General features: G+C 33.9%; 1 protein-coding gene and 1 long non-coding RNA gene across 2 annotated transcripts in view; one reads left to right on the plus strand and one right to left on the minus strand.

Moving 5' to 3' along the window:
• Positions 1–848: 848 nt before the first annotated feature.
• LOC127719883 (uncharacterized) lies at positions 849–19232 on the minus strand. The gene is made up of 3 exons (XR_007990530.1): positions 18210–19232; positions 12802–12952; positions 849–4108 (listed from the first exon to the last, which is right to left on the minus strand). It is a non-coding gene; the product is annotated as an uncharacterized LOC127719883 (long non-coding RNA).
• LOC127719873 (alkaline phosphatase, tissue-nonspecific isozyme-like) overlaps positions 16640–20330 on the plus strand; it is a 51770-nt gene continuing 48079 nt past the window's right edge. The window contains exon 1 of the mRNA XM_052226219.1: positions 16640–16871. Coding sequence (XP_052082179.1) covers positions 16758–16871 — 114 coding nt within the window. The 5' untranslated portion in view covers positions 16640–16757. The remainder of the gene's footprint in view (positions 16872–20330) is intronic.

Here is a 20330-nt window from a genome sequence, read left to right on the forward strand (position 1 = left end):
CTTCTGCATATGTCAGACTGACATTGGCACATACTGAAGAGTCTATCTATAGACCAATTATCATAACTTTAGGTATTATTTGTACTGAGAAGTTGACCTAATCACGAAAACTGGTCGCAGAATAAACAAAGCCATTCGACCACGAACTGATTGACCTCTGCCTCTTCCTTTGGGTGGCATTTCGAAATGAATTGTTATGTATCCGGAAGTTGTTCAAACACCCCATAATTACACGTCCCAGACACGACGAAAGCACGAATAATCGTCCCAGATACGACCGGTACGCGTCTCAAATACGTTCAAGGGACATTTTTCCTTCGTGGCGTGTATTTCATCTACGTTAAACAAACGCCAAACATACGCCAACATACGTTAATTAGACGCCCAAAAAACGCTTATGAACGCTCCTCGTAAGCCCTAAACACGCTTAAAGCTCGTTATGCACACGATACATATATGATTGACAAGTTGAATGCGTCAAAAATTACTAGCGTATTGGCAGCGTTCATGGTTTTTGACCACGCCCGGCGTACGTCGGTGCTATACGCTGATATGTGACGCCGGTATATAGATGAACTCGGTATACGGGGATTACCAATGTGGCGAAACAGTATAGTTACTGTAGTAAACAATATGGAAAAAAGGGGATACTTTAGTAATAAATATTTACAATTAATCGTTGAAAGGAAGAAAACGGAAATGCATGATAAAGCAACTGGTAAAAACGCTAGTGTTATTAACTATAATGTTTGAAGAGTTCTGCAAAGTTTCTATACAAAATCATTGAATTTGAAACGGTTTTTTTCAGACATGCAATCTTCATAATCTTTCTAACTGTATACGAAAACTGAAAGAAACGACAAAACTTTATTACTAATATCCAAAAATCTGTTGTTCAAGGTGACGAAAAAAATAATATTTATAGAAAAATGAAGTAGATTATATATGATAGAATGCTTACCTATTTAAATGCTGTAAATAATGTCATTTAATCTGATGCAAATAATATTAATACTGTTATTTGTCATACATTAACCGAATTTGTTTATGTAATTTTCGAGAATATTTTTATTCAACAAAACTATGTTTAAGTTTTAAAGAAGTCGTTAGATATTGGAAACGAACTTTAATGGATATAAGAAGATGTGGTATGAGTGCCAATGAGACAACTCTCCATCCAACTCGTAATTTGTAAAAAGTAAACCATTATAGGTCAGAGTACGGCCTTCAACACGGAGCCTTGGCTCACACCGAACAGCAAGCTATAAAAGGCCCCAAAAATGACTAATGTTAAACCATTCAAACAGGAAACCCAACGGTCTAATCTACATACTAGAGGCTCTAAAGAACCTGTGTCGCTCACCTGTATCGACTGTTGTTTTAGAAATTATGTAAAATAAGGTTAAAATCATAATTAATAGTATCATATACTCTAATAATGATTGAGGCCAAGTTTGGTTTAATTCGGCCCAGTAGTTAAATTAAAAGCAGGTCATCCCATTGTAGTCTTACAATAGTTACTGAAGACCCCTTATCATTATTTCATTATTTAAATTAGTTTTGACCATTTGAAATTGTATTTTTTTACAATTTTCCCTTAGACTTTCATAGTAAACCCCAACGTTCTATTTTTAGCCATGGCGGCCATGTTGGTTGGATAACAGGGTCATCGGATACAGTTTTCAAACAAGATACCCTATTAAAAATTGTGGCTAAGTTTAATTCTATTTGGCCCAGTAGATTAAGTGGAGAAGATTTTTGCAAAAGATTACAAAAATTTACGAAAAAATTGACTATAAAGAGCAATAACTCCTTATGGGGTCAATTGACAATTTTGGTCATTTGACTTATTTGTAAATCGTACTTTGCTGAACATTATTGCTGTTTACAGTTTATCTCTATCTATAATAATATTTAAGATAAAAACCAAAAACTGCAAAATTTCCTTAAAATTACCAATTCAAGGGCAGCAACCCAACAATCGTTGTCTGATACGTCTGAAAATTTCAGGGCAGATAGATCTTGATCTGATGAACATTTTTACCCCCACGTCAGATTTGCTCTAAATGCTTTAGTTTCAGAGATAAAGTCAAACTGCATTTTAACCCCCCCCCCCCCATGTTCTATATTTAGCCATGGCGGCCATCTTGGTTGATGGGCGGGGTCGTCGGATACATTTTTTAAACTAGATATCCTAAGAATGATTTAGGCCAAATTTGGTTTAATTTTGCCCAGTAGTTTCAGAGGAGAAGATTACAAAAATTTACGAAAAATTGTGAAAAATATACTTTAAAGGGCAATAACTCCTTATGGGGTCAATTGACAATTTTGATCATGTTGACTTATTTGTAGAAATTACTTTGCTGAACAATTTTGCTGTTTACAGTTTATCTCTTTCTATTATAATATTTAAGATAAAAACCAAAAACTACAAAATTTCCTTAAAATTGCCAATTCAGGGGCAGCAACCATACAACGGGTTGTCTGATACGTCTGAAAATTTCAAGGCAGCTAGATCTTGACCTGATGAACATTTTTACCTATGTTAGATTTGCTCTAAATGCTTTAGTTTCAGAGATATAAGCCAACAACTGCATTTTACCCTTATGTTCTATTTTTAGCCATGGCAGCCATCTTGGTTGATGAGCGGGGTCATCGGATACAGTTTTTAAACTAAATACCCTAAGGATAATTTAGGCCAAGTTTGGTTGTATTTGGCTCAGTGGTTTCAGTGGAGAAGGTTTTTGTAAAAGATAACAAAAATTTACGAAAAAATGTGAAAAGTTGACTATAAAGGGCAATAACTCCTTATTAGGTCAATTGACAATTTTTGTCATGTTTGACTTATTTGTAGATCTTACTTTGCTGAACATTTTATTGTTTACAGTTTATCTCTATCTATTATAATATTCATAATAATAACCAAAAGCTGCAAAATTTCCTTAAAATTACCAATTCAGGGGCAGCAACCCATCAACCGGTTGTCTGATGGGTCTGAAAATTTCAAGGCAGATAGATCTTGACCTGATGAACATTTTTGCTTTAAATGCTTTAGTTTCAGAGATATAAGCAAAAAACTGCATTTCACCTCCATGTTCTATTTTTAGCCATGGCGGCCATCTTGGTCGATGGCCGGGGTCATCGGATACAATTTTTAAACTAGATACCCTAAGGATGATTTAAGCCAAGTTTGGTTAAATTTGCGCCCCCCCATGCATGTTGTTCGTTAATTCGCGGATAAAAGTATTGCCGCAGGGATTTTTTGGAGAATTAAGATTAGGCTGGATAGGGTGTCAATAATGTCTAACCCAATGTTGGACCTATGGTTTAGACCTTCCGTCAGTTGTCTCACCAGTGCCTTTTGGTTCAAGAAACCTTAGGCCACTGCCTTGCATATGCAGCTTTTGCGGATAAAAGATTTCCGCAGAGAATTGTCGACAAATTAAAGTCTGCTTAACAAAACCCAGATGGGTATCTCACGGACGTCTTACAAAATATGTCCACAGGTGGGGTCTGACATTTCTACGCAACCACATCTCAACATTTAGAGTTTTTCAAAAATATTCATTCTACGCTAGGTGCAAACAAAAGTTTGGGACCAACGGTCTGCCTGACCGAAACATTCAGTTGAGGTTTCTGATGAATTTCCTTCAAGATAGGTCCTAAGTTTATGTCTGACATTCCAACCCTCAACCTCAGCTTAACTTTAAGAATTTGTTAAAAAAAAAACTATGCCAATACTTATGTCCCGGCACTAGATGTAAATAAAAGTTGGTTTCCTACGGTCTGCATGGCTACAAACACAAGAAAGGGTATCTCACGGATTTCCTACAAAATAGGTCTAAAGTCAGGGTCTTGCATTCTAACCCCTTTTCAACTTTCAGAAATTGTCAAGAATTCTATACGGCAATGCTTTTGTCTAAATAGTTGTATAATTAATATAGATAATTATCAATTTCCTGCACACCATAGTTAAAAATATATATCCTTCGTCTGAAATTCACTGTTGATAAATATATCTTCACGTGTTTCAGTACTTATACATCCTCTGTCCTAGCATTCAAGTAGTTGGCTTTGGTAGTTTAATCCAGAAAATCCCTTCAGAAGCCTAAAATTTATAAAGTATAATTTTATTTGTTTTTACAGAAAAAGAGATTGATTCAATCGCATAGTTTTGTCTTACAAGCAGAAGAATAGTATAAAAGAAATGTTATATTCTTGTAGCGTAGAAATATTGTTACTTTTAGGAATAATTTTACAGAATGCTGAGAATATGGAAAGCTGTTACATATAATATAGGAAAAATAATTTCTCACGGAGAAGTCGATATCATAACAAGTATTGTTGTTAGGATTTTAATATTATAAAGAACAATACAATGTATTTCTCATAGATTGATTCATTGTGTTGTAAGCATTATATCTTGTAGCAAAAATAATTCATGCATATTCACGACAACCTTTTCATCCAAAATTCGACTGATTTTTTTAATTTTCACTATTATTGAGAGACTACAGGAAATCATTACAAATATTGTTCTAAATGTTTGTGACCTACAGTAACGTTGTATAGCTTTAGCACTTTTTCTATCGGACAACAAGACCAGTATAAATAGAATCTCATGTCAACCCATCCATTCCTTTCTGAACTAATGAAAGGGTAACAATGAGATACAATTACGGAGACGAACGTTGTCAACCCCCTCAGGTCATCAACATTTCGGCTCAATCTACTAACGGAGACGAACCTCAGATCATCAACATATCGGCAAATCTACTAACATTTAGCACCTCGTAATAAAGAGTTGCATTAAGATTTTTTTTTTTAAATGATAATATAACATATAAAATGAAAACCCGGACTCGAAAATGTGCAAAAGCGACTATTCAAATACATTTGCTATGTCCATAAGGATTGCTAATGGATTAAACAGGATTTTTTTCTATGTCATTTCCAAAGTCATATATATTAAACTAACCAAATTTCTTTTTAGCTCACCTGGCCCAATGGGCCAAGTGAGCTTTTCTCATCACTTGGCGTCTGTCGTCCGTCGTCGTCGTCGTCCGTCAAATTTTACAAAAATCTTCTCTGAAACTACTGGGCCAAATTTAACCAAACTTGGTCACAATTATCATTAGGGTATCATCTAGTTTAAAAAATATATCCGATGACCCCGCCGGCCAACCAACATGGCCGACATGGCTAAAAATAGAACATAGGAGTAAATTGCAGTTTTTGGCTTAATCTCCGAAACTAAAGCATTTAGAGCAAACCTGACGTGGGATAAAAATTGTTTATCTGGTTGATATCTATCTGCCCTCAAATTTTTAGACGAATCAGACAACCCGTTGTTGGGTTACTGCCACTGAATTGGTAATTTTAAAGAAATTTTGCAGTTTTTGGTTATTATCTTAAATATTATCATAGATAGAGATAAACTGTAAACAGCAATAATATTCAGAGTACGATTTACAAATAAGTCTCAAATTGTCAATTGACCCCTTAAGGAGTTATTGCTCTTTATAGTCAATTTTTCTTAATTTTTTGTAATCTTTTACAAAAGCTTCTCCACTTAATCTTCTGGGCCAAATAGAATTAAACTTAGCCACAATTTTCAGTAGGGTATCTTGATTGAAAAAATGTTTCCGATGACTCTGTAATTCAACCAACATGGCCGCCATGGCTAAAAATAGAACATAGGGGTTTACTATAGAAATCTAAGGGAAAATTGTAAAAATAACCAATTTCAAATGGTCACAACTTGAAAGCTATTTTGAATAATTATAAGGATTGAAAGACTACAATGGGATGACCTGCTTTCAATTTAACTACTAGGCCATATTAAACCAAACCAAACAGTAGATACAGGTGAGCGACACAGGCTCTTGGGAACCGCTAGTTCTCTGTTCTTATTTTTGTTCGCTGTCCTTGCTTTCAATTAAAAAACAACATTTTTCAGAAACTGTATACATTCATATATAGACGATCGTTTTATCAAGTCAACCAAAATCACAGTGTCTTACCGGAGAAAGAGAGGCGATAGAACCAAAGGGATATTAAAACTCATAAGTCGAAAACAAACTGACAATGCCATGGCAAAAAAAAATACCAAATGACAAAAACAGTACACAAAACACAACATAAAACTAAAGACTGACCAACACAAACCCCACCAAAAACCGGGAGTTACCCCAGATGCTCCGGAAAGGTAATCAGATCTAACTGATTGGTATCTAAAGATCTAAGACCGAAAAAAAAACATGTCGCTTACCTTGATAAAATAATACTTCAGAAATTAGTCGTATAAAATTTCCAAAAAGTTGTTAAGTGTCATCTTGGATCGTTAAATAGAAGAATACAATTGGTCTAGATGTTTAATCAAGTCAGCAAATTTCGATTCAAGAATGCAATTAACTTATCAGAATTTTTATGGCAATGAACACATGTATGTGATTTTAGCTATAATTACTAATATATTAATAAAGGTCAACATTTTTTTCCTAACTTCCTAAGAGGAGGTATCCCGAAAATTCCATAAATTATAAAAAGATTTTACAGAAAAAGAGATGCGAAATATACCAGAGGGACATTCAAACTCATAAGTCGAAAATAAACTGACAACGTCATGGCTAAAGAGAAAAAGACATATTGTCTGGAAACTAGAAAAATGCTTATTTTTTGCCCCTTTTTGGCCCCTTATTCCTAAACGTTTTGGGCAATTACCCCCAAACTCAATTCCAGCTTTCCCTTTGTGATATGGAACTTTGTAGTACAATTTCAGAAAGATCCATAGACTTACACACAAGTTATTGTCATGAAACTAGAAAAATGCTTGTTTTTTGCTCCTTTTTTGGCCCCTTATTCCTAAAATTTTGAGGCAATTACCCCCAAAATCAATCCAAGCATTCCCTTTGTGATATGGAACCTTGTGGTACAATGTCAGAGAGATCCATACACTAACACACAAGTTATGTCTGGAAGTTACAAAAATGCTTATTTTTGGCCCCTTTTTGGCCCCTAATTCCTTAACTGTTGGTACCATAACCCCCAAAATCAATCCCAACCTTCCTTTTGTGGTATTGAACCTTATGGTAAAATTTCATAGAGATCCATTCACTTAAACTAAAGTTAGAGTGCGAAAACCAATGTGTCTTCAGACGAAGACGACGACGACGACGACGACGACGACGCCAACGTCATACCAATATACGACCGCAAAATTTGTTTGCAGTCGTATAAAAACGATGATAAACATACTTTTTAACCTACAATACGAAATCAAACAGACCTAGAACAATCCAATTGCACGAGGTCACTATCTGACAGACAAACAATAGTATACAAAACACAACATAAAAAAAGACTGAGCAACACGAACCCCACTAAAAATTGGGGGTGATCTCAGGTGCTCTATTTTATGCTAAAACGGGGAAGAGCGTACTGTGACCCATTTTTTCTTTTGAAAGCATTTATAAGATATGAAGAAGGTGTGCGCATGCGCAAGAAGATGGCTGCTTTTTTGTGAAGCTCCGAGTTAGAGACTTTTATTTCTGTTGAATTCTCCCAGTTATCCGCATTATCTAAAAGCATACACAGCCATGAGTGACCTTACATACACAAACACGTTTTAAAACAATTTTTAAGTGATGATATAGACTTTTGATTAAGTTGTGGCCTTATTACTAATCACCACGTGGTAGCTCAGCATCATTGCCATCAAACATGGCGCCCAAAGTAACAAAAGACTTTTGTAACAACTGTTGTAGGATGTTGTGTCAAATGACAGAGCTCTGTCGTGTTCAATATGTGACAAATGGTTTCACATTAAGTGTGAAAGAGTTCCAGTAGCAGATTATGATTTTTTACAAAAATCCGACGACAGCATTCAGTGGGTATGCAAGGGTTGTAAAGGGGCATCCCAAAAAATTTGTAAAATGTTAACTTTAATGCACACAAGGCAAGATAAGATAGAAACAGAAGTTGTTGGTCTCGCTAAGAGTCTCAAACATTGTAATGAAAGAATCAATTCTGTGGATAAAATCTATCCGAGCTAAATGAAAATTTACCTATGATAGTATCGAAACAAATAAGTCAGATTATTGATGATAAGTCAGAAGAAGAGAAAAGAGAAGCCAATATAATTATATTTGGTATACCTGAAAGTGAGGAGGGGGATTCGAGAATTAAAGATACTGAATTTATTCAGGGGCTTTGTAGTGATTCATTAGGGATTGATAACATTGCTATTGATGAGATTACACGGTTGGGTGCAAAGCCAAAGAAAGGCTCTGGGAAATTCAGAATTACTAGGTTAATTGTGAAAGATAATACATCTCGGAATAACCTCTTCCGCAACGCTTATAAGTTGAAAGACACCAAGATAGGTGCACACAAGAAAATAGGTATAGGCAGAGACCTCACAAAAAAAACAGAGAGAAAGCAATAATGCTTTACGCATTGAATTGGGTCAGATGAAAAAGGATTTTCCCCATATGAGTTGGGCCATTCGTCGAGAGAAAATAGTTGAATTGCCGAAATCTGGGATTCCTCCATGGGCCCCAGATAAGTAAAGATAACAATCGTTCAGATACTTCAAATGTAAATACGTTAACAGTTAATGTTGATAATTTTGTTCCAGTTAATAGTTATGTTTCAGTTACAGTTAATGATAATAGAGATGAGTTGAATATTTCGCAAGATGTTTCTGATCACCAGTCAATTAGTGACGAAAAGAAATTTACTTCGGAGGATAAAAGGAAATCTTTGAGAGTTTTGTTTTCTAATGTAGACACCCTGTCAAATAAGCGTTCAGAGTTTGAGTCATACTTATCAATTGAGAAGCCACATATTATAGGTTTGTGTGAAATATATCCTAAAAACTCTATGGATAAATCTATAGCATCCATGCTAAATCTACCTGATTATGACAAATTTATACCTGACAAAATGGGTGATAGAGGTGTAGTTATTTATATTCATAAGTCTTTGACAGCTTTTAAAGTTGACATTTTATCTGAATCTAGTTTTAATGAATCAGTGTGGTGTGAAGTTAAGTTGGAAGGAACTGATAAACTTTTATTAGGATGTATTTATAGGAGTCCGTCGTCTGTACCATCAAATAATAAGAAATTGAACGATTTAATATGTCAAGCTTGTAATTTAAAGTATAGCCATTATTTAATTATGGGAGACTTTAATTTTCCTGAGATCAAGTGGGTTGATAATGAAGTATCAAGTGGTATTAACACAGATCCTTTTAAATTTTATGAGTGTATGCAGAACAATTTTCTCTTTCAACATATATGTACACCAACACGTTTTCGTACTGGTCAAAATGCTAATTTACTTGACCTGGTTTTTACAAATGAAGAAAATATGATAGCCAAAGACTCAATACAAACTGATTCACCAGTGGGGAAGAGTGACCATTGCATGATAAATTTTGATTTTTGTTGTTATTTGAATAATGAGAAAACTTCTGGCGATCGTTTTTCATATTTTAGAGGAAATTATGAGCTTTTAATGAGAGTCTAAACAACATTGACTGGGATGTTTTGCTAAGTAATAAAAACGTTGATGAAATGTGGAAAAGTTTCTCTTCTGTTATGTCAGAAAATATTGATAGATTTATTCCTAAGAAAAAGACTGACCGTTGTGGATGGATAGAGCTACTAAATCTGCATTTGTCAAGAAACGTAAATCATGGAAAAAATATAAATATTCAAGAAGTAACTTGTCATATGCAAAATATGTGAAGGATCGTAACGAATGTACAAATGCTGTTAGAAATGCTAAACTTAGTTTTGAGCAAAAAGTGGCCTTAGAATCAAAGATTAATGTTAAGTCGTTTTGGAATTATGTTAACAGTAAACTCAAGACTAGATCAGGAATAGGCACTCTTGAGAAACCGGATGGTACTTTAGCATCCAGTACTGCTGATAAAGTTGAAGTTTTAAATCAGTGTTTTACTAGTGTGTTTACTCATACAGATGACTTGAAAGATTATGATACTAATTCAGAGTCAAACAATTTTTTGGATGATATTAATATTTGTCAGGAAGATGTGCTAAAGAAACTTAATAAATTAAAGACAGATAAATCTGCAGGACCTGATGGTCTACATCCGAAAGTTTTATATGAAGTAAGACATGCAATTTGTTATCCCTTGTTTAAAATTTTTGATAAGTCTATCAAAGAGGGTAAAGTTCCAGATGATTGGAAAAACGCCATAGTGTCACCAATATTTAAGAAAGGGAAGAAGCTGAACCCTGGTAATTACAGACCTGTTAGTTTAACATCCGTAGTATGTAAGATCTGTGAATCCATTATTAGAGACAATATTATGAAGTATATTCTCATGAACAATCTTTTTACAAGTAGTCAGTATGGCTTCCGACCAGGTAGATCATGTGTTACTCAACTCCTGGAGGTTTTGGATGAGTGGTCAGAATTAATTAATAATGGTTTTCCACTGGACTCAATTTACCTTGATTTTTCCAAGGCATTTGATACCGTGCCTCATCAGCGCTTATTTTTGAAACTTGAAAAACTTGGAATAAAGGGATGCATTTTGGATTGGATAAAAAGCTTTCTATCCAGGCGTAAGCAATGTGTTCGTATAAATAATACAACTTCAGCATGGTCAGATGTTGTGAGTGGTGTACCTCAGGGGAGTGTTCTAGGACCAGTTCTTTTTTTAACATTTATAAATGACCTTCCTGATGTAGTAGAGGGCATAGTGAAAATGTTTGCCGATGATTGTAAAGTATATTCTAAAGTCTCGTCAGATAATGAGCGCTGTAAGTTACAGGAAAATTTGGACAGTTTATGTGAATGGTCAAATACGTGGAAATTGAAATTTAATGCTGCTAAATGTAAAGTATTACATATTAATCCTGACAATGATCAACAATATCGTTATACCATGTTGGATGATACAGAAAATTTTATTGCGTTATCTAAGGTGAATGAAGAAAAGGATCTTGGAGTAACTTTCGAGTCAAATTTAAAGTTTGAAAAACATATTAGTACTATTGTTAATAAAGCACAGAGAGTTTTATCTCTTATTCATCATTCCTTTGACTACATGGATCAGGATATGTTTCTTACTCTTTATAAGTCAATTGTTCGTCCACTGTTGGAATATGCTACATGTGTTTGGTCTCCGCACCTTAAAAAAGATATTCGTAAATTGGAATCTGTCCAAAGAAGGGCCACTAAACTCGTAAAGAATATAAATCATTTAAGTTATGAAGATAGATTGCGCTCATTGGGATTGCCAACCTTGGAATATCGTAGGGATAGAAATGATATGATACAAGTATATAAAGCGTTGCATGGTATAGATGATATAAACTGGATGAGCTTATTTACTTTAGCACCATCTAATAATACTAGAGGTCACTCATTAAAACTCTTTAAGAAACAGTGTAAGACGACACATAGACTAAATACTTTTTCAATTAGAGTAGTGGATTAGTGGAATAACCTGTCAGATTTAACAGTGACGGCAGAGACTTTGAATAAATTTAAGTCAGCGTTAAATGGCGAGAATTGGAACCCATATAAATTTATATGTTCATGTTAATTGTTAAGCTGCGCACACCTAAATAAGTTCTATTTTTATAAGTATAATATATATAAATATATTATTATGCGTTTATTATGAGAGGAGAAATTGCATTACGATAATCCAAGATGAGGGGTCAGTAGAAGCCTTTGGCTTATTTTAAGGACCCGAAGATAAAGGTATAAAGGTATAAAGGTATAGATATCTTCCCATAATTGTATTTCAAATTCATTTACTTTATCCTGTAATTCCATTATGTTGCCTTTTCTTTGTATGATTTATGCAAATGCGTCATCTTTTTCGCAACCTGTAGCGTAAAACAACCCTGTGACCTATTACTTTAATTCATATTATTTTTCAACATATTAAAATATATACTAGTACTACATTTTGGCATAAAATACATTCTACAATTTTTGATTTATACTACCATACTACCGTAAGGATTTGAATATCTTTATAAAGTAAGACGAAATGATATGAGATATCTGTAAAAAAAAATACCTCACAAATTCCTTACCAAATTGAAACTTACTGATTAATATATCCCTGTTCTATGTTAGGGGAGGGTTGGGCTCTCAAAACATGTTTAACTCTACCACATTTTCCATGTTCCTGTACCAAGTCAAAAAACAGTAATTCTGTGGTTGTTGTTGGTTACTTGCTGTCTCCCAAATTAGTTTCGCGTTGATTTGTTTAGCTTAAACAAGGCCGTTGTTTTTTTTTCTTTCCTTATTTGTTTCACATTTTGTCATGTCGTAGTCTTTAATAACTCACTGTACAGTATTATTTTTTACTCATGGTTGAAGGTCGTACGATGACCTGTATTTGCTAATTCCTAGGGCTTTGATGGTGGTGACACGCTTTTGGATGGTGAATAAAGGGGTAAAAAGTGCATGAGGATGTGGGATGTAAGGGTTAAAAAAAGTAGAGATATGGGATCTAGGGGTTAAAAAATAGGATGTTGGGAAAAGAAGTGGGAAGTGAGAAAAAATACCAAAAATAGGATTTGAGAAATGGGCACCCGCTGTCACCCCTCTCTTTGGTTTTGATTTATAGTTGTTTCATTTGCTATCATACTTTTCTTATTCTTCTTATTTTCATATTAGCGCAGACTTAAGAATGTTATTGATAAATAGGTTTTAAAACTCATCCCTGCTAAACGTTTTTTGTGTAATACCATTGACCCAGGACTATTAAAAAATAAAACGTAAAACTTTAACAATAAACACCTATTTTTCTTAACAATCTGTGTTGTCCATTCCGAGTTATCTCTGATAGTTTACCTGCACCTGTAGAGCAATGGCGTATAGAACGTTGACATCGTTTCTACTAGTCTTTTTTTCCTATTCATCATGTCAAGGTGAGTGATCTTTCATATATCTGTAAGTAAAATTATGTCTTTTTTTTACAAATAATTCAAATTTGTATATCGCTTACTAAATTTTAATGACTTATTGCACTAAGAAGTTTATTTAGTTATGATTTTATCATGACACCAATCTTTGATTTTATAGTTCAAATTATCTGTGCATTGAGGGTTGTAATAAGATTGAATGAGCCATTGACTATTCTATTTATTTTACCCTTATTTTTCGAAACCCTGTTTTTTTAATATACAGTTAAATCATATTATGAATAGAACACGTTCACGAGAAAAAAAAAACTTTGTCAATATCAAACAGGAGAGTTTCTGGTTAAAACTTGAATAAATCTTTGAAGACCTATGGCATGAACAATCTCTATTTAAATCAGTATACACTTCTCTGGATGGTTTTTGGTTATTTGTGTCGTTGGATTACTGGTTAATACTCAAAACCTCTTTTTATTTATAGGAGATATTTTTTTTATTTTTTGTCATGTGTGAAATCTTACTATGCATTTTAAGTATGGTTAGTGTACCTGACCGTAATATTACATTATGTTCGAAAACTGTAGTTAACATTACCTTTAAATAATATTTAATTGCTGAGAACGCCCCTACTTAGTTATTGAAAGCTTTCATTTTGTATTAACCATGATGTCGCGGTGTAAATAAAATATACCCCATTGTGCTAACGCCTTTTTCTGTGTATAAATCTAGTACATATTTTTTAAGCAAAATTAAGTAACATAAAATGATTTGTGGTGTTAAGAAAGGACATATTAATAGATTATCGTTGATCATCTCAACGAGATTGATTTTCTCAGAAAAGTATTCGAGTTGAGATTACCAATGCTAATCTGTTTATCGCTATTTTACCTATGACGACGTTGTCAATTTCATGTCAATTTCATTAGCAACGGCACGTGCCCCCTAAGTTTCTATCGATAATTTTTATATCACTCGACTCCGCTGAGAAAGGAAATTATCAGTCAGTAAGATCAAAGGAAATTTTCGTAAAATAGCGATAAATAACATTACTTCATAATGTCTTAACACACATTCATGAACATACATAATACATGTACATAATATTATCGCGTAGTAGGTTGAATTATCTGTCAGTCAATGTGTTCTGAATAAAACCTGGCCAGATTATGTTTATTCCTGATTATCAATTTATAAACAATATATAATAAATGTTATTAAGATACTTTGCAGGATGTGAGGAAAACGACACGGACAGTAAATAAATAAATTCCATCTTATATCGTTTGCCTCGTCAAAAAGCAATTAAGTGTTCAACTGTAAAAATTGTTTGAGATTGTAGATGGGTATATGCAAGGATTTGTATAGTAAGATTACTATACAAACCCTTGGTATATGCTTATTCCACTGACCACATGATTAGAATAGTGAAAAAAAATAAGCAGATAAACATCCATGATTAAACTATAGATCATTAATTTATTAAAACATGTTTATAATCAATGCAAAGCCAATCAATACCCCATATGGTCGATTCAATCAAAGATGGGGATTCATTTCGCCATCATATTGTTACACAATAACTTTTTAACAATACCGCTGCCCTAACCAGTGTCCGAACTATTCGAAACAACCTAGAATGTCAGTTTTCCTGCATTCTGACAGGAACCGTACCATTATTTGTTGTTTGTTGATTGACGATATTTATCTGGTCAAGGTGGAAGGGGGGTCGTCTGAAATATTGGAACAATATGTAACTTACTCTCAATCAATCTATGAATTATTGCCAAAATTCAAGACATGATACAAAAGTCACAAGACTTTCTATCTAGTATAATAACCAACCTTCAACAGTTACAATAATATAAGTTATATGGTTCGCTACTGACCCCCTACGGATCCATAGAGGGTTTATAAAATCCATGGGGGATGAGGCCGAAGGCCGAATCTCCTATGGATTTTAAATACCCTCTATGGTCCGTAAGGGGTCAGTAGTGAACCGTATAACGAATTTATCGCACGCGGGACTTTTTCTGCTGCGTTTTGTAGAAAAATAAACAATGAAACACAACAACATTAATAGATGACGTCACCATTAACAGTTGACGTGACGTCATGTTACCCCCCCCCCCCCCTTATGAAATTTACTAACACCCTACGGATCCATATGGGGTCACTACGTGACGGCGTTAATTTAATATGTTCTTGTCCTAATGTGCTTGAACTATTATGCAATGGACATGACACACCGATTGATCCAACACAACCTTACATGACTGCATAATCATGCATCCTGTAAATCACACAACCAAGAGCTGAAGTACATGTTCTTCATTAGAGAGTCTCTACAGAACGCCCAAATCAATCCTACTAAGAGCCCAAAATAAGTCTTCGTAAAAAAGAGAGTCTCTACAGAACGCCCAAAAAAATGTTCACAATAAACACCCATTTTTCTCAAAAATCTGTGTTGTCCATCCCGAGTAATATCTGATAGTTTACCTGCACCTGTAGAGCAATGGCGTATAGAACTTTGACATCGTTTCTACTAGTCTGTTTTTCCTATTCATTATGTCAAGGTGAGTGATCTTTCATATATATATATATATGTAGGTAAAATATATCTTTTTTTACAAATAAAGCACATTTTTATATCGCTTACTAAATTTTAATGACTTGTTGCATTAATAATAGAATTTAGTTGTGAAAATATCATAACACTAATATTTGATTGTATAGTTCGAAGTATCTGTGCATTGAGGGTTGTATCGAGATTGAATGAGCCATTGACTATGCTTTTTATTTTACTCTTCTATTTAGAAACACTGTTTTTTTCTTCTAATATACAGTTAAATCATATTATGAATAGAACACGTTCACGAGTAAAAAAAATCAATATCAAACAGGAGAGTTTCTGGTTAAAACTTAAATAAATAGTTTTAGACCTATGGCATGAACAATCTCTATTTAAATAAGTATATACTTCTCTGGATGGTTTTTGGTTATTTGTGTCGTTGGTTTACTGACCTCTTTTTATTTATAGGAAATATTTTATTTTTTTGTCATGTGTAAAATCATAATGTGCATTTTACGCATGATTAGTGTACCTGACCGTAATATTACATAATGTTCGAAAACTGTAGTTAACATTACCTTTAAATAAATGACTGCATAATCATGCATCCTGTAAATCCACAAAATAAGCATTAAATCACACAACCAAGAGCTGAGGTACATGTTCTTCAGAAGAGAGTCTCTACAGAACGCCCAAATCAATTATACTAAGCGCCCAAAATAAGTCTTCGTAAAACAGAGATTCTCTACAGAACGCCAAACCAATTATACTAAGCGCCCAAAATAAGTCTTCGTAAAAAAAATATCAAGGAGGTGTACTCAGTTTATTTGTAGCAAACTGTGCTAAAAATCAAATGTTGTATGTAGCATTGACAATTTCAAACAAATTAATATTATATTTCAATTGAATATCCTATATATTTGTGATTCTTTCTAGTTCATTCCCATACCAAAAAGGAAACTATACCGCCTTGTTCAAATACCAATTACAAAGTTCTGTAAATGTCCCATAGATCCACTCCAAAAACCAAAGAATGTAAAGAAAATTGATTTGTTAAATAAGCGAGCATTTAAAATATTACTATAATTAAAGTATAAACGTCGTATTAATCAGAATATTTGATTTTTAATTTTTTTTTTATAGGACGAATAGATCCTCCCGAGACAGACTGGGACAAACTCGCTACTGACAGTTTAAACAAGGCACTCAAACTAACATACAATACTAATTTGGCGAAAAACATTATCTTATTCATTGGAGATGGAATGGGCGTGTCCACCGTTACTGCAGCCAGAATATATAAAGGTCAGAAACAAGGCCATCCTGGCGAAGAGACGATTCTGAAATTTGAAGAATTTCCTAATGTGGCATTGTCAAAGGTAGGTACGTGACCAATAATTGATGCTATGTTGTTGATCATGTAAACCAGTATTCCTGCCATTTAAACGAAAAATAAAAATGGTTTTGATAATTTAGTCAGACAAATACCATAACTTTAGGGATTTTAAATCGTAATGGTAGATATGCAAGTCGCTATTATCAAATTCTAACGCAACTTAGAGTTGTTTATTTCAAACTTAAACAGGTTAACAGACTAGAATAGCAAAGAATTGTCAAAGTAGAAACAACTATTCTGCTTTAGGAAAGGAAAAAACATACGAAGAAAAAAGCACTCTGATGTTTTTTAAATCAGAATCAATATGCTTGATTTTTTATTGACAACATTCATGTTATGCTCGGTGGAAATGTTTTTCAACAGACAGTCGACATTCCAATAGAAACTACCGGTGTGCCTCTTCCCGACGGCATGTTCCCTTTTTATATCGCAGAGAAATGAAAAGAAGGTCGCATTTATTTAGCATACATCATTTCCTGCTCTAACTATAATGCACTCTGACTGAATTAAAGTTTGATGGATTCATCTCTCACACAAATGTTTAACCTGCCATATTCTGCATAATTTTTATACTTGACAGAATTCAAGAACCTTTAATTCAGTATTCTTCATGTGACTGTTTGAATTCAAGAACCTTTATATCAGTATTCTGCATATACCTTTAATTCAGTATCAGTCGTATGCCTGTCTGAATTCAAGAACCTTTATATCAGTATTCTGCATATACCTGCCTGAATTTTAGAACCTTTAATTCAGTATCAGTCGTATGCCTGTCTGAATTCAAGAACCTTTAATTCAGTATTCCTCATATGCCTGTCTGAATTCAAGAACCTTTAATTCAGTAGTTGTCGTTGATCATTTTTGTTTTTTTGTTTTTTGTTTTTGTTTTATTTTTTGTTTTTTGTTTTTATCATAAATTAGGTTATTAATTTTATGATATGAGTTGTTTTAATGTTGATTATGCTGCAGCCTTTAATACTATACGGTATATGTTTTGTCCATTGTTGAAGGTCATTCAGTGCCTTACAGTTTTTTACATCTTCGTCACTTGGTCTCTGGTGGATAGTTATCTTGAGGCAATCATTTGCCAAATCTCCTTATTTCTATGTATTTGACTTAAAAATTTAAATCCAATTAATTGAATGACATATCTTTGTGACATCTGAATTCAATTGCATATTTTCAAAAGTATTCTTCGTCTACTTGTTATTTCCGTATAGAAAGTGGGGAATAATGTATGATACATTTAAAGTTCCTAGCTTATTTTGTCAGTTATGGTGTAATGTTACTACAATAAAAATCTAGTTTTGGTATTACTTACTTTTACTTATCCTCTTCATCCCCAGTGGGACATAAGGCCACACCAAACTGCCTCCACTTCTCTCTGTCCTTAGCCATGTACTGGGCTTGGCCCCAGGTGTATCCCATTGCTTCCAATTCTGCTGTAACAGTTCTTCGCCAGGTGATTCTAGGTCTCCCTGGTTTCTATTTTCCTAGTGGTGTCCAACATAGAGCTGTTTTAGGTGTGCGGTGTTGTGGCATTCTCATTACATGACCTAACCATCAAAATCTTCGTTGTTTGATTTCTGCTGTTATGCTCTTAGCATTTCTCCAAAAGGCTCTGTTATTCTGTTGATCTTTCTTAGGCAGCTAGTACGGAATGCATCTACTTTTTGAAGGTCACTAACTAAAACACGCCAAGTTTCTGAACCATACAGTAGGACAGATTTTACATTGCTGTTGTATATTCGTAGTTTGGTCCTTAAACTGTACTGGTTGGACTTCCAGATTGTATGAAGTCTTGCAAATGTTGCACGTGCCTTAGATAGTATTGCCTTTATATCCTTTCCTGCCCCATTTTCTTTACTTATGATGCTGTCAAGGTAAGTGAAATCTTCAACACTGTCCACTGGCAGATCACTGATTGTGATTTGTGTTGAATTTCTAGTGTTTATTGACATTACCTTGGTCTTCTTGGCATTAACATTCAGTCCAGTTTACTTTGCATAGTTATTAAGTATGTTGGTCTTCTCCTGGAGGTGTTCACTTGTTGTTGATAATATGGCAATGTCATTAGCAAAATCAAGGTCTTCTAGCTGGTTAAACATGGTCCACTAGATACCCCTTTTCTTGTCTGATGTTGTATGTCTTTGTATCCAGTCAATAGCCAATAAATATAGGTTTGGTATAGCTATTGAGATCCTGCGAGAACCTTTTTGACTGATGTCTTAATGTAAAAGGAATTATCAATCTTTACATTCTTAAAAATTCTTTAACAAATGAATTCACCATGACCTTAGATACGCAATATCATTTCATATGTAAACAACATTGTAAAAACAATTTTTACCCAATATATATTACCATTGAGATCACCTGATATTATATCCGGTTTTAGTTCATATTGCGCAAGCTTTTATTTTTAGTATAGTATTAAACAAATTTTATTCGTGTGCAAACTTTGATTAAAGTATGCATTACTGAATAGAAAAAAAATGGGAGGAATATCAAGATATTTATTCAAATCTTGGGTAAAAAATCATTTTAATACACACGTTAAGTAAAGGCAACAGTAGTATACTGGTGTTCAAAAGTCATAAATCGATTGAGAGAAAACAAATCCGGGTTACAAACTAAAACCGAAGGAAACACATCAACTATAAGAGGAAAACAAAGGAACAACAGGAACACTGAAGAGCAACAAAAACAAACGCCAACATACATAGAAACGAACTATTTGATAACAACCGCCATATTTCTGACTTGGTACAGGACATTTTAAGAAAAAATGGTGGGTTGAACCTGGTTTTATGGCTAGCCAAACCTTCCGCTTATATGACAATGTTAAAAAATATCGCTAAAACGACAACACTACGTGACAGAAATACAACACAAACACACACAAGAAAACTCATCACAGAAAAACGCACAAACAAATAATATAATTGTCGACACAACGTGCAAACCGCAGAACAACAACGAACATCTTTCATCAACCACAGGACATCACAAACAGTGACGCACTTACGTAACGAACATGCAATCTCGACCTTTATACAATTATTTTCACAATACCAGTCCAAACAATTTTCTGATGGTATTAAAAATTTATGTAAAACCACACAATTTTTCTTCATTTTTACATATCATTGACAAAGAACAAATACTTATCAATTATGAACTTTTACGAGGTCAATACGTTATATTTTGACATGTTCAGTTTATATTGAACAAGACGCAGTCCGAGTGATAATATAATCTAACAGGTCCATATATAACGTCAGGGCTGTTACTACATTGAGGCAAATGAGGCAAATGCTTCATGTTGGAAATTTCCAACAACAAAAAAATAACTAGTAAACGGTCATATATGGTTTGGCATTGTTACATGCCCACCGATGCCCAGATATCCGATGCCCAGATATTTTTCGAGAAAATGTTT

Source organism: Mytilus californianus, unplaced genomic scaffold, assembly GCF_021869535.1.
Source record: "Mytilus californianus isolate M0D057914Y unplaced genomic scaffold, xbMytCali1.0.p SCAF_11, whole genome shotgun sequence".
Classification (NCBI taxonomy): Eukaryota; Metazoa; Mollusca; class Bivalvia; order Mytilida; family Mytilidae; genus Mytilus; species Mytilus californianus.